The 23,027-nt window shown below is 42.1% G+C and overlaps 1 protein-coding gene, 1 long non-coding RNA gene and 1 pseudogene across 3 annotated transcripts in view; 1 reads left to right on the forward strand and 2 right to left on the reverse strand.

The window, feature by feature from the left end:
* Positions 1 to 230: 230 nt before the first annotated feature.
* LOC101959906 (cleavage and polyadenylation specificity factor subunit 7 pseudogene) lies at positions 231 to 1,182 on the reverse strand (annotated as a pseudogene).
* A 5,657-nt stretch (positions 1,183 to 6,839) lies between these two features.
* LOC144376475 (uncharacterized) lies at positions 6,840 to 16,264 on the reverse strand. 2 transcript variants are annotated; one of them, XR_013436999.1, is made up of 3 exons: positions 11,317 to 16,264; positions 7,920 to 8,108; positions 6,840 to 7,476 (listed from the first exon to the last, which is right to left on the reverse strand). It is a non-coding gene; the product is annotated as an uncharacterized LOC144376475 (long non-coding RNA). The 2 variants fall into 2 exon arrangements; XR_013436998.1 differs by lacking the exon at positions 11,317 to 16,264 and having other exon boundaries at positions 7,920 to 11,280.
* Positions 16,265 to 16,485: 221 nt separating this feature from the next.
* The window catches only part of Ifnar1 (interferon alpha and beta receptor subunit 1), a 30,297-nt gene continuing 23,755 nt past the window's right edge, over positions 16,486 to 23,027 (forward strand). The window contains exon 1 of the mRNA XM_078044549.1: positions 16,486 to 16,687. Coding sequence (XP_077900675.1) covers positions 16,615 to 16,687 — 73 coding nt within the window. The 5' untranslated portion in view covers positions 16,486 to 16,614. The remainder of the gene's footprint in view (positions 16,688 to 23,027) is intronic.

Below are 23,027 nucleotides of genomic sequence, written 5' to 3' on the forward strand. Positions count from 1 at the left end.
ACCCTCTTGCTTCCTTCCTAGCTGCCACTTCTCCAACCACACCAAGTCTTTAGGTTCTTTCCCCCAGCAAGCAGGGGTGTGGGATCGGGAGGGCTGCCAAGCCATTGTCAAGCCTGTAGGGCAGAAGGCATTCACTGGGTAGCGGCAGGAAGTGGGGGATTGGAGGAAGGGGAAGAGATGGAGCAGCCTCCATTCTTCAGTTCCCATCGAGGTAAGGAGATGCAAGTCCATTAAAATTTTCCACCAGGAAAATTTCTACCAGGCTCCTTCTCGGTGGAGCTGTCCTGCTCTCTATCCCAGCATCTCTCATGGTCCCAGTTCCTTGTTGGAAATAAGCATCATGTCAGTCTTCATTATGAAGCAGATTCTGGGGTCCTCTGCTACTCCCCTGGGACAAGCAGGTGACCTGGACCAATGTCTTCCTGGAAGAGCTCTCGCTGGCACCCACACAGGAGGACTTGTCTTCAGTGCCATGAAGACAGTTATGAGAGGAAATAAGGTTGTGCCAATGTCATCATTGGTGACCCAGGACTGTTTGATAACTGTAGTGACTGTGGGTCTCAGTTACATCACTGTAATCCCCTGTACTGGCTCTAGACACTGCTTGGAAATGGCACTGCTGGAAATTGCTCCGTTTTGCTTCATGATCTCTTCAAATTTGGTTTCACTCACTATAGAGGGCAAAGAGCCCAGATCTTGGCTGCCAGTGTGGTTTGGGGGTGGTGAGGCCTCCATGTAAGTATCTGGTAGAGGCCCCACTGTAGAATTCAGTGGGAGGAAGAAGGCTGCATTTAGGTGAAGGGCAGCTGGAATGGCCCCAGGGGGAGGTAGAGCCAGATGAGGAGGTAACTGAGGAGAGGAGGGGATGAGATGTTGATGGTAGATGCCAGGAGGAGGAGATGAAGTGACCCCAAAGCTTTAAGAGAGAGGTAGTGGGGGTGGGATGAGAGGTGGGGGTAGACCCATCAGGGGAAGGGCTGAAGAAAGATGAATGAAGTAGGGCAGCACACTTAGCCACCCGAGCAGATGAGGGTACAAGGTACAAGGTTCTCAGGGCATGTGGCCCATCCAGTGGCTTCTAGAATATCTAGAATCTCTGAATTGGATCCCTTGAAGTATGTCCCCTCTTAGGACTCTGACGCACTCAAGTTTCTGACAACTGGGATAGGTTCTGCCACTTGAACCAACTCCTATCCACTTTTTTTTTTCCATTACAAACTTTTCTAATAATTTGTGGACAGATGATTCAGAAGCCACCACCACCTCAGCATGCCATTTGAGCTATGAATTTGCTCCATTCTCTGCAAATTCCAACTCTACGACGTCATAGACTCCTAAAGAGCAAAAGATCCTGGATCGTCTGCTGCCATGTGGTCCACATTATCACAGGACCGTCTAATGACCACCAAGAGTTCAAGGTGTTCATTATGAAATCTCCTCCCACAGATGGCCCGCCAGGAGGGACTGCCCACATGGACAGCTGCTCATCTTCTAAGAGGCCACAGTAGGCCTACAGAATTGCAGGGACTTTGTTGTTGGGCTTGGGAGATGGCTCCTTCTGCCACCCGAGGGCTGCAGCAAGTCGCCATGCAGGTCAATCTGATTTGGAGCTATTTGGTTGAACTCAGGTTCCTGACTGAACTCCTTATCAGCATACATATCCATCAAATATACTCCTCTTGACATGGTTCTGTAAAGAAGATCTTGAGCCCGAAGAACGGGCAAAAAGAATATGGCAGCAGTGGTAGCTCGCCCACCCCAGGGTTCCATTAGAATCTTTATAGCTTTTATCTTATTGAGCTTCTCCACAGAATTTGGTGTCCATCATTCTCCATTCCCTTCTTCTTAGGTCTCCTGATGCTATACTCACTTGCTGTTCTTTTTGTCTCTCTAGCCCTTACCAACCACTCCACTACCGTGACTTAAATATTGGTGTCCCTTGCTACATTGTCCCACCTCCCCTTAAGTGACTGTCTCTAATAGTCTCCTCCATGTATGCAAGTCCTTGGCTGTGCTTTATGATGATGGCCCCCCAGCTTGTCTTCACTTTAGATCTTTCTCCTGATATCCGAATTTATATCCAACAGCATATTAGAAAGCTGAGCGGGACTTTGATCCCCAACTATTCTGCTCCTCATTGGAGGAGTCTGACTCTAGAACAAAATACTGTGTGTCAAAATCTCACAGCGACAGAAGTTACAAAGGTTATCCTGCCAGACCTCTTGAGGGAAACTGCCCTCCTCACATCAGACTTGGTGCACAGACCTGCCCAGGTCAGCCTAGCCCTTCAGCATTTCTGCATTGCTCACCCAGCCACGGCATTCAGAGGCCTGGCTATTGGGGACTGCAGGAAGCCACCTGTGAATTACAGGATCTTCTCTTGGCATGGTAGTCAAGGAGATTCAGGTTTGGCATCTCCAACTCTTGGCGACTCTCCGGAGGCAATAGATTGCCCAATGCACGTGACCTTTATTTTGGCTCTGCTAGGTAGAGCCCTCACAGTAGCTCCAGAGATGGGTGTAACCCACTAGGAACTTGACAGCCCACCTTTAACCTTTTTTCGGTGAAGAACATTTTATGGAAGGCCTTTGATATTTCCCAATATAAATAAAGCAGGCGCGGGCTCCATTTTGCCATTAGTCTAGAAGCTCCATCCTTCTCCCAATTTTGAAATTATTTTCTGTGTCCTGTGGTTTTTTTGGTCGTTCTATTTTTGCTAACTTTTATTTCTCAGCCAGCCCATTTCGCCGAGGGGAACCCTATTTCCACTGCCCGTGGGGGATGCAGGATAGAGGGGACCTTGCAGAGGTACTCCTGCTTGGTATCCTTCCACTCCTGGCCGCTCTCCCTCTCCTTTCCCCCTGTTCATAAAGAGGCAGGAGTTTGTTTTGGGTGCCATGGCAATGAGAATTCTCTCTCCCTCAAGCACAGTGACTGTGGCACAGCCATTCCGCGAGGAAAGGGAACAACAGGAGCTGATGCCTCTTTTGCTTCTCGCTCACAGGGTTCACTGCTGAGCAAAGGCTCCACGGGTTGCTATAGTTTGGCTGATTGTCCTAATCACTACCCGGATGCCTGCTAGATCCCGTCCAGTGCACTTTCCCTCTGGTGTCTCTCTTCAGATGAAGGAACTTTTCTTGTATTGCTTTTGTGCTTGAGCTAGTGCTTGGAGTTCGTTGAGCTTCTTGGATGTGTGGCTTCATAGTTTTTAATAAACTTGTAAAAAGGTATTGGCCATTCTTTTTTTCAATTTGTTTTTTATTCTCTTCTGACTCTCCTTCCAAACACACACACACACACACACACACACGACTGTTGCAGTCATGCTTTTGCTATTCCTTTTGGGGTTTTCTTTATTCATTACTCCTCCTCTGTCTTTATGATGATGGCCCCCAGGCTTGTCTTCACTTTAGATCTTTCTCCTGATATCCGAATTTATATCCAACAGCATATTAACTTTGAGGAGTTTCTATAGCTATTCAAGCTGCTGATTTCTTTTGCAGCAGCTTACAGGGGTTAATCCTGATTCAATGTATTTTTCTTCTTAGGCATTGTATTTTTTGTCTCTGGATGTTTGATTGGGTCTTATAAATGTATACGCAAAACATATATACATACTAATGCTTCCTTCGATCTTCTTGAACATATGAAAGGTGTTTTAATAACCATTTTAATATCCTATTCTACTAATTCTATTTACTATTTCTTCTCATTATGGGCTGTATTTTTCTGCTTCTCTGCTTGCCTTGTAACATTTTTTTTCTTTCTTTCTTTTTTTTTTTTTTTTGGTGCTGGGGATTGGACCTACAGCCTTGTGCATGTGAGGCAAGGTCTACCAACTAAGCTATATCTCCAGCCCACCTGGTAACTTTTGACTGAATGTTACTTTCTGAATTCCACATTGTTGGGAGCTGGACTTTTCTATATTCTTATACATATACTCCAGGTTTGTTCTAGGATGCAGTTACTTGGAAATAATTTGGTCTTTTCAAGACTTGCTTTGTCCAGTGGAACAAGAAGTGTTTAATGCAGGGCTAACTTTGCCTCACTCTCAGAGTAATGCACACTAGGGTGCTCCACCTGATGCTCTGTGAATTATAAGAATTTTCCATCCTGGGGGCTGGGGATGTGGCTCAAGCGGTAGCGGGCTCGCCTGGCATGCACGCAGCCTGGATTTGATCCTCAGCACCACATACAAAGATGTTGTGTCTGCCGAAAACTAAAAAAGAATAAATATTTTTAAAAATTCTCTCTCTCTCTCTCTCTCTCTCTCTCTCTCTCTCTCTCTCTCTCTCTCTCTCTCCCTCTCCCTCCCTCCTCTCTCTCTCTCTCTCTCTCTCTCTCTCTCTCTCTCTCTCTCTCTCTCTCTCCTCTCTCCCTCTCTCTCACTCTTTCTTAAAAAAAAAAAAAAGAAAGAATTTCCCCCCCTGGCTCAGCCCTCTATGAGCTCTAGGGCTTTTGCTTTCTTTCCCGTTTCCTCAGATACATACTCATTACTATTTAGCTTCATACTGGGTGAAGACCCTTTGTATCTCTCTAGAGCTTTCTCTGTGTCCAGCTTTGTCTGTTCTGTACTCTGCCCCATGAATCTAGGCCTCAGCCCTCTTGGAGTCCTAACCCCAGCTACCACTCTGCCCAACCATCCCTCAAGAGTCTGACCCTGGACTCTTCTTCTCTAAGTCAAGGCCTGGAAATATTCTCCATAAATAAACTCAGCTTGGGCAATTGTAGAGCTCATCTCATTTCTTTCCTTTCTCTCAGGAACCACTGTTCTGAGCTGCCATTGTCTGATATCTAAAATCTATTTATCACCTATCTATCTGTCAACCAAGAGTTCATTTGGAGTTTAAAGAAATCTGGTTCATGTTATTCCATTGTGACCAGAAGCAGAAATTCTACTCATGTACTATGTTTTAAATACTTTCTCCTATCAATTTTCTCTTTTCTGTTACTCTTATTAATAAAAAATTTTGCTTCCTGGCTTGACCATTGATGTCTCAATCTGTCCTCTCTTAGTTTTTATTTCTTTGTATTTTTATCCTTGGTTCTAGGAGATTCACTTCATTTCTTGTGAAATTTTTATTTCTGGAATTATGGGTTAAATTTTCAAAAGCATTTAAAAATTCTGACTGCATACATATCCCTCATCCTTTTTTTTTTTTTTTTTTTGGTCTTATGATGCACTAAGATGCAAATTCCTTTAGGATTCGGATTTTGGATTTTGGTGACATTACTTTCTGTTTTATTAGTCTATTTCTTCAAGAATCACTTTGTTCTGCTTTTACTCATATTTTTTATTCTGCTAGCTTTTCTTATTTCTGGTAAGCTTTGGATACCCATTTATATTTAAAAGGAAAAGAAATATTGATCCCCCCCCACATACACACCAGGTAGCTTTTGCCAACAGAGTCTTTCCTAGAAAAATGAAAGCAACTATTTGGGGGAAAATCTTGTCACTAGAAGCATCCCTGTAAGGTGAGCAATCATGGAGTCATAATAAGGCTGGGGACAACTGCCACAATGGGAAAACCTTCACTCTGCCCATTTGAACAGCCCAATCATGTTCTCAAGGTAGTGCAGTATTCAAGAAGATAAATCACTACTTATTTTGCAGTCAGAGTAAATGCCTGTCTGCCTCAGGAAGGGGTGAAGCAGGCAGAGGGAGGACAGTGGGCAGCTTCCTGGCATTGCCATTAGATTGACAGCCTTTATTAGCCCATTAGTTTTGGGACTTTCTAATCTTGCTTCTACCTTCTTATCTCAGAGGAAGAGAAGTGGCCTTTGATGGTTTGTATCACATCACTCAACAGGGAAAAGAAAGCAAACTCTGATAATGCCTTCCCAACATATGTGTCATTGTTTATAAGCTAAACATACATACTAATGCACTGTTCTGTGCAGGTCATAAATCTTACACAATAGAGACATCCAAAAAGGATGCCTTCAGGATATTTGAAGCATTTAAAGGCATTTTATTTAAAAAAAAAAAAGGTACATATTGGTTCCCACTCCATGTTGGTCACTGATCTGTAGTCCCTGGAGTCTGGTGTGCAGGTCACCTCTCTGCTCCCTCAACCTACCCACTTGGAATGACCTAACTTGCTGCTTCCTCTTTCTTTTGTTTACCATGCTCAGGAAAAGCCCCTGTGTGGAAGTTAGTGGAAAATTCCTGGGCTCTGTACCACAGGGTAGATAAAGGGATTGGTTGACTCAAGGAGACATATTTTTAAATCTTCATTTATTTATTTATTTATATACTGGGGATTGAACTCAGGGACTCTTTAGCATTGAGTTACATATCCCATCCCATCTATCTATCTACCTACCTACCTATCATCTATCTATCTATTTTAGAGAGAGTTTCACTAAGTTGCTGAGAGTTAAGTTGTTGAGGCTGGCCTGGAACTTGCATCCTCCTGCCTCAGCCTCCAAAGTTGCTAGGGTTCCTGGCATGCACCACTATGCCCAGCAGAGGAAGAAATTTAAACTTAAACCTGCACAGAGATGGCTGACATGGCTCCCTCCATCCCCAGGGCTACTGTGGGTTTCACATTACATGTATTCCATTTATTGGGATGCCAGCAGTGATCTTAATTTTTTCTAAGTCAAATTCTTCACAGGGATTTGCAAAGATGGAGCAAATTCTGGAAATGTAAAATAATGCAGCAGATATTTAACCTCCAAATCAATGCTTACTAACTGATGTGCATCTTACAAACATATATTTCAGAAACAGAAGATAAAATAATGAACAAGACATAAGGTATCTAATAACCTCTCGGGTTGCGGTGAAAGGAACCACAGACTATCTGTTTTAACAATAGAATTTTTTTTTTCAATTTGGGAGGCTGAGAAGTCCAACATCAGGGTTCTGGTTCATTCATTCCTGGTGAGGCCCTCCTTCCTGGCTTGCAGATGACTACCTTCTGCCTGAATCCTCACAGGGTGGAGACAGCAAGCTCTCTGGTATCTCTACTTACAAGAACACTAACCTCTTCAGATCAGGGACCCACCCTGACAACAGTCATTTAACCTCAAGTACGCTTATTGGATCTATCTCCAAATACAGTCACACTTGGGATTAGGGCTTCAACATATGAATTTTGGAGGGGACACAATTCTGTTGATAGTACTATCTGCTCCTATGAAGTCCATAAGAAATACTACTATTTATTAGTGGGGGTGGCAACTCGTTGGAATAATTAAACTAAGTTGTTACTTCATCTCTATTTTATGGGGTACAGAAATCACGCCCAGGTAATTTTAAAAAGCAATATTTAGAAAACAGCAAAGTTGAAGGAGGTAAACCTTTGACTTTTGATCTAAAAAAGATTATCCATTTGTTTACATTATATGCAGGTCAAACGGGGTTTTGTTTGTTTGGTTGGTTTGTTGATTGGTTTTCTTTAGTTCAAAAGACACTTCATAAGACTTGAGTATCATAACTGATGTTTTCTTTAGTAGATCAAGTTGTTTCTGGGTTAGAGGAAATAAATAGTTATGAACTCCCAATAGAAGGCTCTTCTGACTTAGTGCAACTCTGAGCCCATGAAGTGGCGACTAGTTATAGGGAGGCTGTGGAGGCCCCTGTGCACCCACCTGTTTCTTATCCCATTTTAATCAGTCATAAAACTTCCTTGCTGCTTCAGGAATGAACCAAAATAAAACACCATCCCCAGCAGGGTCTGAATTCTCATTTGACAGCCTGAAGACTGGGACTAGACTCTGTGATCTGGCCCTGCACTACTGATGCTGTTGGCACTCTCCTCCCCAGCCCCCGTGACTCTTTGGGTCTCCCCTATGTGCCCATGTACAACAGCCTACAGTTTTTAACAGTGAGCTCCTGAACTATTGTTGTATGCAAGGGAACAAAGCCAAGACTGGAAGATGCAGAGGCATAAATATCTGAGCTTCCCCACCTTGGCCAGGATAATTGTGAGTCACAGGCTCTGCACCACCTCTTGAGCTTTTCCATAGATGTGACTTATTCACTCAATTTGAAAGCTGGCTTCCCTTCCATCTATCTTCTCCTTTCTCCTCTGGTAGTGTCTCTGTACCTCCCAGGAAAGCGGTATGTTATCAATCTTCATTCATCCTAGGATCTCCTTCTGAGGGGAATCAAATTAAGATAGATGGTAATATGAACCCAAAGTGACACCTCCCTGCTTTACCTCCTCCTCACCTGAAAAGCCCCACTCCTCTCTCTAAAGATCAACAAGAGTCTGGTGAAAAGGGGAAATTTTCCATCTTTGAGCTTTCTATGATGTGCGTGTGTGTTTGTGTGTGTGTGTGTGTGTGTGTGTGTGTGTGTGTGTGTGTTTGTGTTTCTTATCTTGTCCAGTGTTGTGGAACCCAGATACCCAGAATGTGGCAGATTTGTCTCAAGACTGTTGTACCACAACCTGCAAAAACAGTCAGAATGCACGTTCCAGCTGTGCTAAAGAACTGCTTCTACTGATGCTGGGGTTTCAGATCTTATGTTCAACACAATAGGTTCCTTTCCTACTTCTGCAGAAAGAGAGTCATATCAATTCTAATAAAAGTGTCAGCATGCACAACTTGTGTTCAATGACTTATGTATCCTTTCAGGATGCAGGGTTCTCCAGAATTGCCCAAGGGCCTGTCATCATGCAGAGTAAAATATAAAGCTCAGAGTGTCTGAGCCAGTAGGTCTGGGTGGGGCAAGAGTTTGTGTTTCTAATAAATTTCCGGGTAACTGAGTTTTCCGTTTCAAGGAACACACTTGGAGAACAATTAGCTTAGATGATGATGTCTCTTTCTCTGCTCCTTGGGAACAATCTTCTATTAGAATATATACAGTTTTACATATAGCCACATTGTATCCATAAGACTATCACAATTTCTTTTAGTGATGGTGAGAAATTTAGAATTATCTACATATACGGAGTCCTCACCAGTAGTTATCACTTTAGCAGGATTTTTTTTTTCACCTAGTTGTAAAATATTAATACTTCACTTATTTTTAACAGAATCAGCAATCTTGTTCTTTTCAAATATAATAGTATATCCAAATATACCATGAATATAGTGCAGTTTCTATTGAAAGTTATGAAGCTTAGAATCTTTTAGGACATATGTACATGCTGCTAAGGACTGGGTGTGGTTTGTCCCCCAGAGGTTCACATGTTGGAGCTCAGTCCTCAGTGTGGAGGTCGGACCTCTAAGAGGTGGGGCTGATTTGGGGAGGGCACTAGGCCACTGAGGACACTGTCCTTCGAAGGGATTAGGGTAGTTGTCCTGGCACCCTAAGTTGATGCCAGACTGCTGAGATAAGAGGAAGGGAAATGCTCAGTTGAAGTCATGACAGATGTGGTCAGCAGTGGATCCCCAGGACTGCCAGCTAAACCTCTAGAGGGCCCAGCACAGGCAGGAAGACAGAAGCAAGTCAGCTCAGGGGAGAGGAGCTGGAGAGAAAGATAGACAAGGAAAATGGCATTTATGGTGTCACTTGAAAAGCCCCTTCCCTACCTGGCTCACAGTGCTTCACCTAAAATAACCTCTAATCTTCTCTTCAAAGCTTCTTCTCTAACACAGCAATTGAATGCCACAATGTTTCTTTCTCCAAGGGCTGGGGATGGAACCCAGGACTTCTCTCTCATATGCCAGGCAAGTGCTCTATGACAAGCCATATCCCCAGCACCACAGGGCTTCTTATATAAAATGTTATGTGGAACACTGTGAGCCAGATGGGGCAACGGGCTTGTTAGCTGACACCATAAATGCCATATTCCATGTTGCCTTTATTCAAAATCTCCTTGGGTTTACTAGTAGTTAAAATAAACAAGGCTTTCTAGAGAACTACAACTTATCTGACCACAAATACTTCTAAGGTGTGTTTGTTCTTGAAAATTGAATGTACTTGATGCATTGTAAATGAACACACTTGTGGCACTTAGCCCACCACCTTAACCCAAACACCCATGAAGGGATGAATGGATAAATAAAACGCACAATGTGGCCGGCATGGTGGCACACACCTATAATTCCAGCAGCTCAGGAGGCTGAACCAGGTGGATCGTGAGTTCAAAGCCACCCTCAGCAAAAGCAACTCAGTGAGGGGCTGGAGTTGTGGCTCAGCCGTAGAGCACTTGCCTCACAGGTGTGAGGCACTGGGTTTGATCCTTAGCACCACATAAAAATAAATAAACAAAATAAAGGTATTGCATCCATCTACAAAATATATATATATATATAATTTTTTAAAGCAATTCAGTGAGACCCTGTCTTAAAATAAAATACAAAATAGGGCTGGGAACTCAAACGAGAGCATTACCAACAGAGTAGATCACTTAGAAGATAGGATATCAGACAATGAAGATAAAGTATATCATCTTGAAAAGAACGTAGACAGCACAGCAAAAATGATTAGAAACCACAAACAGAACATCCAAGAAATATGGGATAGTATAAAAAGAACAAATTTAAGAGTATTGGGATAGAGGAAGGCATAGAAGTCCAAACCAAAGGAATGAGCAATCTATTCAATGAAATAATATCAGAAATCTTTCCAGACATGAAGAATAAACGGAAATCCAAATCCAAGAAGCCTACAGGATGCTGAATGTGCAAAGTCACAAGAGATCCACACCAAGACACATTATAATGAAAATGCCCAACATACAGAATAAGGAGAGAATTTTAAAAGCCACAGAGAAAAAAAATAGTGCTGGGGATGTGACTTAGTGGTCGAATGTCCCTGAATTCAATTCCCAGTACTCAATAAATAAAATGTAGAATGTATATGTAATCTCCCCTCTAGATCACAGGCTCCACATGAATTCATGAATTCAACAAACTGTGGATCAAAAATATTTGGTAAAAAAAAATTGCCTCTGTATTGACTATTTTCTAGTACTGAAATGTACATAATCACCCCCCTAAATGATATAGTATAGCTTTTACATGGTATGAGGTATTACATGTTCTCTAAGAGATGATTTAAAGAATATGGACTGGGGCTGGGGTTGTGGCTCAGTGCTAGAGACCTTGCCTAGCACAGGTGAGGACTTGGGTTTGATCTCAAACATGGCAACAAACAAAACACACCAGAGATGTGTGGAGGTTATATGCAAATACTATGCCATTTTATATAAAGAACTTGAGTGTCTGCAGATTATGGTATCCAAGGTAGGGATCCTGGAACCAATTCCTTGGGGGCCCTAAGGGATGACTATAGAGAATATTATTCAACTATAAAAAAGGAATAAAATGATGAAACCTACTAAAATGTAGATGAACGTATAAAACTACAGGAGTTGAGGGCATTTAACCCCCAAATATGCCAATTTCACATACTGATCATTTCCAGCTGAAGGCACTTGCAGAAAGGGCTGTCTCACATTTTCTTTTCTAGCTGAAGCAGCTCACAAAATTTCCTTTGAGAAAGGTGCTCTTCCTGTACCAGGGTGAAAAGAACACACCTGAGCTGGAGCAGAGCCATCAACTCAAGCAACAAGCCAAAAATGAAAGTTAAGAGTGAAACTTTGACCATATCTTATTGAACAAGAGGGCACCCCAACTTCCTCCCCCTCCCACCCCATGGACTGGAGCCAGGTGAATCAGTACAGAGATGGGGGGGTGTTGTTGAGGGAGCCCAGGTCAAAAGTCTCCTGGAGAGCAGGGGAAGAGGAAGAGGGAAGGGCTAGGAGTGGGAAAGTAGTGAGTTCTGAGTCATATTAGTTATCAGTGTCTTCAGGTTCTTCCTTCCTGTGCCTTCCTACATAAGCATGTCTTGGCAGAGGTACCTGAAAAAAGACCTTGGAAAGAGAAACTAGGAATGATGGTGCAGAGGGCTAGGAATACAGACATGTGCATACTCCATGAGTCTTTGATAGCACCTCTCTCAAAAGACAGCCATGCTCTGGCTGGGCACTGAGTCTTGCATGGGTAGGACAGCTTGAGGCCCAACAGCTAAAGAACTTGTAATTTCCTATAGTTCAATCTAAAAAATCCTAGGAGCCACACTCTTCAGTTTCCTGTCTACAGACCCCATCAACAACATGCCATCACAGTGTAGTGTCTCTCACCTGAAGAGCACAGCATTGACTTTCTGACCCTCCTCCAGGGACTGCCACATTTCTCTTGAGTCTTGAAGTTGTATTTCTCAAGAAGATAGTGACACTTGCTGTCTCAATTCCCATTGCCCCACCTTTGCCACCCATTTGCTCCTCAACTCCCTAAAAGCTAAGGTTCTATTCTCATTGCTGTATTTCCATTACTCTCCTCCTAGCCTATACACTTGATGATGGTGTATAATCTTCTTTACATGCTGTTGGATTTTGTTTGCCAGTATTTTTTTATCTGTTCCTTAGGGATGTGGTTTGTAATATTTCCCTCTCTCTCTCCCACCCTCTCTTTCCTACTTTCCTTCTTTCTTTTTTCTCATATGTGTGTCTTTGTCTAGTTTTTGTATCAGGGTAATGCTAGTCTTACAGAAAGAAGCATTTCCTTCTTATTTTGGAATGGTTTGAGAATAATTTTCTTTAGAAGTTGGGTAGAATTCAACAGTGAAGCCCTCTATCCTAGACCTTTCTTTGTTGGGAACTTTATATGACTGATTCAATTTCAGTACTCATTAGTGTTCTGTTTAGGTTTTCCATTTCTTCAGTGGTCCAAACTTGGTAGGTTATAGGTGAAAAGCAGATATTGTAACTGAAACACAAAGGATCATTAGGCACTGTTATGGATGAATATATGCCAGAAAATTGGAAAACCTAGAAGAAATGGATATTATTGCAAGTATGAGGCACTGGGTTCGGTCCTCGGCACCACATGAAAATAAAAACAAAATAAAGGTATTGTATCCATCTTTTTTTTTTTTTTAAAAAGCAAACCACTACAATTTTCTTTCAAGAGTGTTTAAGATAACATAATATTCATCAACTCGGTCTTTACAAAATTTCACAACTGGTGACAATATTTAGAAGTCACTTTTGAGGGTCATAGTTAAGAACAAAAAACAAAAATCACATGCCACTTGTTTTTCTTGTCATAATATGAGGATAAATTAATATATATTCCTTAGCAATACTTTTGGAAGATATTAGGAAACATATCTGAAAATCTGAAAAAATAAAAGTTAAATTTCACAGTAATTAACTTCATTATTATGTGCCACAAAGTACAGATGTTTCCAGCATGACCTTTTCAAAAAATCTAAGGAAGTACTTTTCGGTTAATCACAAAGGTTATACATTCAATAATAATTTATTTCTTTAAAACAAAAGGTTTTAGTACCCAGTTCTTAGATTCTAAATATCATTTCCCTCAAGAAGAAACCAAGTCCCCTTGGAGAAATGGCTGATTTCTAGACCAGGCAGAAAAAGTATAAGATGAACCTGAAATATCTTGGCTAGAAAGTAAAGAAGCATTCAATAAAACTGATGAGTGGGCCAGAGTAGCTCAATGGTAGAGCCTCTGCCTAGCACATGTGGTTCTGGATTAATCACCAGCACCATAAGAAATAAAATAAAGCAAACTGAGGAGGACACATCAATATTCATAGGTGCCAATGTGAAGTGACTATCAGTGATGAAATCTGGGACAACTGAAGTATTAAAATAAATAGGAGGAGCTCAGTTGGTAGAGTGCTTGCCTACATGCACAAGGCCCTGGTTCAATCCTCAGGACCAACAAAAAATGAAAGAAAAAGAAAGAAGGAAAGAAGAAGGAAGGAAGGAAGGAAGGAAGGAAGGAAGGAAGGAAGGAAGGAAGGAAGGAAGGAAGGAAGGAAGGAAGGAAACAATTGGTAGAGGACAAAGAATTTTAGGGCAGTAAAATTATTCTGTATGATACTATAATGTGGGATACCTGAACTCATGAATTTGGCAAGACCATAAAACTGCACAATCAAAGAGCAAACCCAAATGTAAATCCTGGAGTTTAATACAAATTTACCAAATTTAAGAACTGTACCATACCAATGTAAGACATTAACAATGGAGGAAACTAAAGAAGGGTTAGGAGGAGACAGTAAACAGGATCTCTCTGTAGTTTTTGTTCAATTCTTTAGTAAACTTAAAACTGTCCTAAACATGAAGTCTATTAACCAAAATTTTTAAAATAAAGGTAGCAATGAAACTATAACCAATGAAATAAGAATATGTGAACCAAACCAATAATATAAGAAATAAAAGCTCTTTGGTATGTCAACTAGTACTTGTAGAGGTCAGGGCAGTGTTGAAAAGGCACACTGCACAACTGTAACGGAGACTGGTTCAGGCAAAGATCATCAGTGGACACTAATTCTAGGTGAACAAGTCTGATGAACAGCAGGGTATTTGCAGGACCTGAGTATCTTCATACAGGTCAATTCCAAGGAAAAATGGTAACAATACAGGGAGATTGGCTAACATCTGGCCTTGATGAAAATGGACTTCACGGATAAGGAGATAACAAACAGGATTCTGAGCACCCCACACAATTATGTAGTTCTGCAGTATGCATAATCTGAATCTAACCATGAGAAATACTCTATAAAATAGTTGGCCTATATTTTTCAACAGCAATAACAACAAAAGACAATGACATGAAAGACAAAGGTCGAGAACTGTCCCAGATTAAATAAACCTAAAGAAATCCAGGTAAACAAATGAATAAATATAAATTTGAGTGCATTATAAAGAGAGCACAAATGTGGGAAAATATTAACAATGTGGTGAATCTGGGAAGAGTTCTCTTACTATTTTTCTAACTTTTTGTAAATTTGAAATTATCCCAAAATAAGTTACGAAGAACATGCTTTACAGAAAAGGAAGGTATAATCTTTGATGGATCAATTTAACTGGATAAAGAGGGGAAAGGAGGTTCTCAACTAAGGTTACAGAACTAGCATCACACTCCATCCAACGACAAATTATTATCATAAATAAGCTGAAACTGAAATGCTTTCTCCTGGGCATCTCACGCGTACAGTACATTTTCTTAAAACACAATTCAATGTCACTAAAATGTAATTCAATATTTAAGACAGGTTGTACTAAGAAGGGGATCATGAAAATCTTTTGTGCCACACAAATGCTGTCAACTTTAAGATGAATTATGGGAAAAAAAGATGACTTATGTATTTTTTTAAAAGATTATTTACTGATCATTTGTTCAACAAATGGCTCACATAACTATGCTTATATAACAATTATCGGAAAAACTACTAGAACCTTTAACACTACTATTATAGTCAGAAAGTAAAAGCCAAAAAAAATCCTTTGCATTTTTAAATATATTTGGAAATATTTGTACTTGGATTTAATTTTTGTTACCAAAAAACACTTCGTGCATCTATGAAAACTCTAGCTGCCCACCAAAGAAAGCAGAGAAAAATTGACAGCATGTTTAAAAATCTTTTAAATGTTCCAGTCGTTTTAAGCTTATTGTTCTTAAAAAAAAAAAAATGCCATCTATTCCAACTAGTTTGCACAAACTTTCAGACAGGAAGTGGAAATTCCGATACAATGCCATCTATTCCAACTAGTTTGCACAAACTTTCAGATAGGAAGCCTCAAAGGGTCTTTGGAAAGGCTCTTAAAATGGTATGATTTCATAACCACAATCGGGACTTTTCTGCTTCCCTTTGGATCCACGTCTTCTTGTGGTACTGTTTTAGCTGCCATGTCACAGCAAAAACAAATCACTGATACAACCAGAATCAGACTCCAATAACTTTGAGTCGATAAGTGAAAATCCAAGGTTTTCTAAAAGAGCGGATTACCAGAAATCATTGTTACTGAAAAATACATGAACTTCATGGTATGTAAATTATATCTCATGAGAGGTTTTAAAAACAGGCACCTTCTTCATTTTACCATACAATTGACAGTTTATTGTTACAAGTAACAACTCTCTGGTTGTCCATCTCTCATCCTTTAAGATCCTTTTGCATAGCTTCCTGATGAGCATAATGTGATTAAGGTATTTGGATCAATAACCCTTTGGACGGCAGGGTCCAGTTGTTTACTGGTAAAAAGGTCAGCCATCAAAAAGGCAGCAGTTCCGAGACACCTCCAGCCCAGAGGCCAGTTCTCCCCAGCGCCCCCGCGCACCCAGAAAACTAGCGCCCCACTCTGGACAACCCCGCCCACAGGAAACCTCACCCCTACGTTCTTCGAGCCCCCACCTCGCCGTCCCCCGGGGATTCCCAACGGTCGCATAGCACGACCATGGGGTCAGCGACTCCCGGGCGAGGCCAGAGGAGAGGGCCGAGCGACCGCTGCACCGGCGCCCCGCCCCGCGCGGCCACGGGCCGGAAGCTGGGGGCGCACGTCGCGCCCGGAGCTCCGCGCAGGCGCGCCGGAAGCAAGCCGCGGAGCAGTGGGGGCCACGGCCTCCCGGGACTCCAGGGACTGGGCGGGCCCACCGGCCGGCAGGGAGGGGCGGGAGGAGAAGGCCGGGCGACCTCCTTTCCAAGCCCGGGGGCGGGGCGTTCGCGGCGGGGGCGGGGCGTCCGTGGAGAGGCGGGGCGTTCGCGGGTGGGGGAACCGGGGAGGCGGGGGCGGTGCATCCGCGGGCCACGGTTGGGCGCAGGAGTTTGGTAGCAGCGGCGGCACTGCTCGCGTGACAGAGGATGTGAGTGGCGGGGCCCGCCGCGGCCCGCGGACGATGCTCGCCCTCCTGAGCGCGACGACGCTGGCGCTGGTCGCCGGGGCGCCTTGGATGCTCCCCGCAGCCGCAGGTGGGGGACCTGGGATCTGGGCGCAGGGCGGGTGGCGGGACGCGAGGCTGGGCAGAGGGAAGACTTGGCCCGGACGCGGGCGCGGGAGACCAACGTCTCTGTGTGTCTGGTCGCCGGTGCCTGAGTGGTGTGGGATCGGGGCCTCAGCGCTCAACTTGAACCTGATGTGGGCTCGAAAATCAACCTGGAGCCCTGGCACCGCTAGCTTGTTAGCCAGGGTACGCGCCCCGCGTTGGGGGCACCCCTAGGCCACCAGCCCTGGGGCCGCGCGCCGGCCGCCCACCCTCGGAAACCAGCTGTGCCGGGGCCTGCTGTTGGCGATTGCTTCTTTTGGAGAAATGCTTGGCTCTGCTGTTGGGCTTGATAATAAACAATGTGTCCTTAAAACGCACTTCCTCGATTTAGTAAACAGTTGGCCCCAGCCCCGGGATGGAGTGAAATAAGTGTTGAAGGAATTTCTCTGCCCGCAGGATCCTCATGGTCTAATAAAAAAAAAAATAAAAGAACATCTGGGCGTGCCTGTGAACCCAGCTACTAGGGAGACCGAGGCAGGCGGATCCCATATTTAAGGCCAGCCGCAGCAACTTAGTGAGACTCTATCCCAAAAAATAAAAAGGGCTGGGGATGTAGCTCAATGGTAAAATTCCTGAGTTCCACCCCCCAGTACCATTTAAAAATAAAGAAGAAAAACATGCAAGAAGCCACTACTAGCTTCTTGCAAGTCATAATACTTAGCTGGGATGGTTAGCATCAGGGGGATGGCAACTGTTGTTTAAAAATTGAGAGAAGAGCTGTGCAGGGTGGTGCATGCCTGTAATCCCAGCGCCTGGGGATGCTGAGGCAGGAAGATCCCTAGTTCAAGGCCAGCCTGACAAATGTGAGGTTGTAAGCAATTAAATGAGACCTTGTCTCTAAATAAAATACAAAATATGGTACCCCTGAGTTCAATCCCCGCTACTCTCCCCCCCCCAAAAAAAGAAGATCGAGAGAAGAGAGGAAATTTTGTAGTGAGAGAAACAGGGCCAAGCATCCCAGCGCAGGAATCCAGGAAGCCTCTGAGGCTGGTTAGGGTCAGAATACCTCTTTTCTTAAAAAACTCTATACCTGTGTGGTGCATGATATAGTATTCCTCAAACCCTCCACAAATAGTAACTAATAGTATATGGGTGTTAGGATCCTGGTACAACCCATGATAATTTCTTTGAAGTTTTTTATGAAAAATTTGCATTAAACTCATATTTGCTTTAATAGAAAAAGAATTTCCCCAAAATTTTCATGTAAATTGACCTTCAAGGAAGATGCACACTGAAAAATTCATTTTAGACTAGAGAACTATTAAAATATGATTTATAGGTACTTAGCATTTATTTACTATTTACGAATCACTAATTTGAGTGTTTTAGAGATGCAAACTCACTTAGCTTTCAAAACCTAGAAAGTATCGTCCTCATTTTACAGATCTGAGAGCTTTAAGTAACTGCATGAAACCAGTCAGCCACTGGTTGAGTGGGAAATCATATCCTGAGAGTCTGAAAGCCTTATGTCTTAACCAATCTGGACTGTTTCTGAGAAGCCAAACAATTTAAATTCTCGACTATCCACCTATATGTTAAGAGCCTACTTATCAGTTATCTTTAGCTAACATTCTTTTTCGCCAGAGCAATAATAATATTCAAAACTAAGTGAAATGTTAACCCAAATTTGAGATTGTAATGTTGGTCTTTCAAAAGACATAGAAATATGCATACTTTTTAACCTATTAAATGCAATTCTAGGACCCTAGTCTAAGAAAATTGTCCGAAATGTAGGAGGAAGTTTGCATTCATATTTGCATGGATATATGTGTGTGCATTTACATCAGATTTAAAAAGATAATTGTGTAGGTTTTCCAATGCTGGGATGAATATCCAAGAAAAAACAAGGAGCATTTTGGCTCATGGTTTCAGCTCATGATTGGCCAGCTATATTGCTTTAGTGAACCTCATGGCAGAAGGATGTGGCAAAGCACAGCTGCTCACCTCATTTCAACAATGAAGCGGAGAGAAAGAGAAAGGTGAAGGAGCCAGGGCAAGATAAAACCTGTGAACCACTTCCTCTAACTAGACCTCACCACCTACAGTTTCCACTACCTGCCAATAATACCATCAATATGTATCCATCCATGAATTAATCCACGGATAAGGGAAGAGCCCTTGAGATTCAGTCAATTCCTAAATACAACACTGCTGCATTGGGGATTAATTCTTCAACACATGAGCCTTTGGGGGATATCCAATCCATAACATTCTGCCACTGGTCCCAAAGGCTCATGTTCATCTCTAAGCATCCCTTAGTTTTAACAGCGATTCTCAAAAGTCAAATCTAATGTTTTCTCTCAACTCAAGGCAACTCATAGCTGTGATTCTCTGTAAAAATTGAAAAGCAAGTTACATACGTTCAACATACAATGATGAGACAGGCACAGGGTAAATATTCCCAAAGGGAGAAGTGGGGGATAGAAAATAAGGATGGGCCCCAAAGCAAGACTGAAACCCAGCAGGACAGACGCTGAATCCTGTAGCTCCATGTCTGTCATCCAGGGCACAGGTGATGAGATAGGAGCTACATGATTTGAGCAGCCCCACCCCTATGGCTTTGCTGGTTGGAGCCCACATGGCCTCTTTCTTAGGATGGCTCTGCTCACTGCCTGCACCTTTTCTTGGCAGACAGTCCACATTACTGTCATCTGTACCTTCCTGGAGTCTCCATTGAAGCTTTAGTTTCACTCAGTGAAAATCTCAGTGGGAACCTCATAAATCTTACATTCTGCATTCCTGCAAAGCCAGCACTGTAGGGATGATGCCAAGGTCTGCTGCCAGTGGGAGCAGTAGCCAGGTCTACTTGGACCATGACTACAGCAGCCTCTTAATGCTTGGGAAACTGAGCATGGTGAAACAAATCCTGGGGCTATAGCTTCTTAGGTGGCCCTGTGAGTACAGGGTACCCTGTACTCTCTTCTAAAAGAAAAATTGTCTCAAAGGAGTTTATACTTTTACACCCTGAGCCTGCTGTAGGCAGAGACTGGCCAAGCCTGAGATGCTTTCAAGACATCTTTCCTGTTGTCCAGGTCAAAATATCCATTCTCTCTTTAGTGGCACTAATTTCTTCAGCAAGTTCACCTTCCTTGGTCACAATTCACTGGCTTCTTTCCTGGCCAAACTAAATTTGTCATATCTTTTCACTCTAATTCTTATTCCTGATTGTCACTGACTAAAAAACAGCCAGCAATAGCCATGCCACCTGAATATAGTGCTGCCTTGAAATTTCCCCCTACTAAATTAATTTGCCCATCATTTTAAAACTGAGACTCATGTAAGGGCTCAGATCATACACAAAGTGTAGACAAAGTTCTTTGCCAGAATTCTAGTCCAATTCTCAACAGGATTCTTGTTCCCAAAGCACAGTCTTTACTGTCCACTTTCCTATCAGCATTGTGGTCTTCTGTGCTCCCACCAGAATTGCCATAGCTCCACTTAAAACATCCTGAGGCTTCTCTAGCATATGTCTCCAAACTTTTCAAAATTCTTTACACAGCCAGTTCCAAAAACTTTGAATCACATGGTTATGTATAGTCACTGCAAAAATCCCACTCTTGGTACCAATTTTCTGTATTAGTCAACTTTTTGTCACTGAGACTTAAAATAGGAAATGTTTATTTTGGCTCATGGTTTCAGAGGTTTTCAGTCCATCATTGGCTGGCTCCATTGCTTTGGACCTGAGGTGAGGCAGAAAATCATGGCATCAAGGATGTGGTAGAAGACAACAGCTCACTTTATGGCAGCCAGGAAGCAGAGAGAAAGGAAGGAGAAAAGATCTATCCTTCCAGGGTATTCCCGCCAATGAACACTTCCTCTCACTAGGCCCCATCACCTTCAGCTTCCACCATTTGCCAATAATGTTATTAAATATGAATTCCTCAGGGCTGGGGTTGTGGCTCAGAGCTAGAATGCTCCCCTACCATGTGTGAGACACCAGTTTCAATCCTCAGTACCACATAAAAATAAAATAAAGATATTGTGTCCACCTATAACTAAAAAATAAATATTTTTTTAAAATTTTAAAAGTATATGAATTTCTCAATGCATTCATCCATTGATGACTCAGAGCAATGACTTCCCAAAAATCCTACTTTTGAACACTGGGGACCAAGCCTTCAACACATGATCCTTTGGGGGACATTCCAGATCCTAATCATAATAATAGTAAACTCCACTGGCCAGAGTTTAGTAATTCATGCTGGCAGTCCCAGAACTAGGGAGACAGGCAGGAGGAGCACCTGAGCCCAGGAGCCCGAGACCAACCTGGGCAACATACACAAACAACAACAACAAAAGAGATTAGTGTGAAAGGTTAGAAGCAGCCAAAAACATTAATAAATGCCCATTTATACATTTTGCATGCTAGAAAGGTAAAATAAATTTTATTAAGAAGAGATTGCTGATGCACAGCAGAATCTTGGAAAATTGAAATCTTGTTTGATAACTATTATCTCCAAGTTCATGTTCATTTTCTAATAAGTTTTTTGTTGGTCTCCCAAGTGCCAAGATGATCTAACTCTAGGATCTCCTTCATTTAGCAATAGAAGGATTGCAACCTCGAGTACATCCCTGAATCTCCCCATCACATTTCCTCTGCCTCTCTCAAGGCCTAGAATTTCTTGAATTAGAGTATTCTGAACAGTATACTATAAATATTACAAACACCACCAGATCTTTTGTTAACCCCTGTAAACCCAACTACTACCTGTTGGCTGCACAAAATCTATAAATTCCAACAAATTGGGTAGGAATCAAGTTAAGAAAATAAGGGTAAAGAAATTTGTTCTTGTTAAGGGATAGAGTTGCAAAGATTTTTAATATGAAACTTAAAATCGAGGTGGAAAGACCTGATTACCCATTTAAATTCTTTAAATTAAAAAAAATTCAAAAAATGTTTTCTCAGAGTTTTCTCACCTGGCACTGTGGCATACACCTGTAATCTCAGCAGCTCTGGAGGCTGAGGTGGGAGGATTGCAGGATCAAAGCCATCCTCAGCCATTTAGCGAGGCCCTAAGCAACTCAGGGATACCCTGTCTCTAAACAAAATTCAAAAGAGGACTGGGGATATGACTCAGTGATTGTCAGCCTGCCCCAGGGTTCCATCCCTGGTACCAGGAAAAAAAAAAAAAAAGGTCTCCTCTTTGCCCCATACCATATCTAACTGTAAAATAGAAGAAACAATCCCAATAAAAAATGTTCTACAAGGACCTTTGTGGTAAAAATACAATAAGTAAATCTACCTGTAAGGAAATAATATAATTGTAGAAATAAATGCTAAACAATATTAAATTTATCAGAAATAAAAGGTAGTTTTTAAAAATTAGAGCTTCCAAGTAAATTATATTTAAGAAATTTCTGGAAGCCCAGCTGATTATCCTGAAACATACAAATGTAGTATGATGCTATATAGACTCTGCCTTTAATGGTTTGAGATGTGTGTTTCACACAGAGAAGCAGTTGGTAAAAATATGTATTTGGGGGATTATCTATATTAATTATCTATATTAATATTAGTAAAAATGTACTTCACACTATTGTTGACATAAAATAATGATTCTCCTTTAAATGAAGTAAGAAAATAGTTTATTCTAAGCCATATATGAGTGACCACGATCTGGAAACACGGGTTCAAGTTACCCTGAATGACATGTTTCTCTGAAGTTCAAATGTTACTTGAACTTTTCTAGCCACAGAACAAAGTCATAAATCAATAATGCATTCATTTACTACATTGGCGGGGACATTGCACAGGCAGGTTAAGGGAAAAGGGAAACTCTGACCACTGGACTGGGGTGGTATCTTGCAGCATTCTTGACCAGAAGATGAGTCAGGTTGGGGAGCTGCTCTTTTCCCTAAATGTTATGAGGTAAGCTTTATATATATATGAAATCAGAAGTAAGGGCTCGTTTTCTCAAGGCCCTGGGGCAGCCTTTACCTCAAGCCCCACACCCTTGCCTCATCTCCTTTCAGGAGAGAGAGCTTGCCTGTGTCGTGTACTTGCTTAAAGAGTTCCATTGTAATATAGGTTTTTTCTTCCAGAAATGCCTAATTTCACACAAGAAAAGTTACAAGAGACAGATATCATATTTTAATTAAAGCTTCAATACAGCCAGGAGACATAGTAGTTATGCAGATTTGTGTACCTCATGGCAAACCATCAAAATACCTGAAGCAAAAACTGGTGGAATTGAAGGGAGAAGTAGACAGTTGTACAATAATAATTGGGGACTACAATATTTACCCCTCTTGAAAATGAATAGAAC

Source organism: Ictidomys tridecemlineatus, chromosome 3, assembly GCF_052094955.1.
Source record: "Ictidomys tridecemlineatus isolate mIctTri1 chromosome 3, mIctTri1.hap1, whole genome shotgun sequence".
In the NCBI taxonomy this organism is placed as follows: Eukaryota; Metazoa; Chordata; class Mammalia; order Rodentia; family Sciuridae; genus Ictidomys; species Ictidomys tridecemlineatus.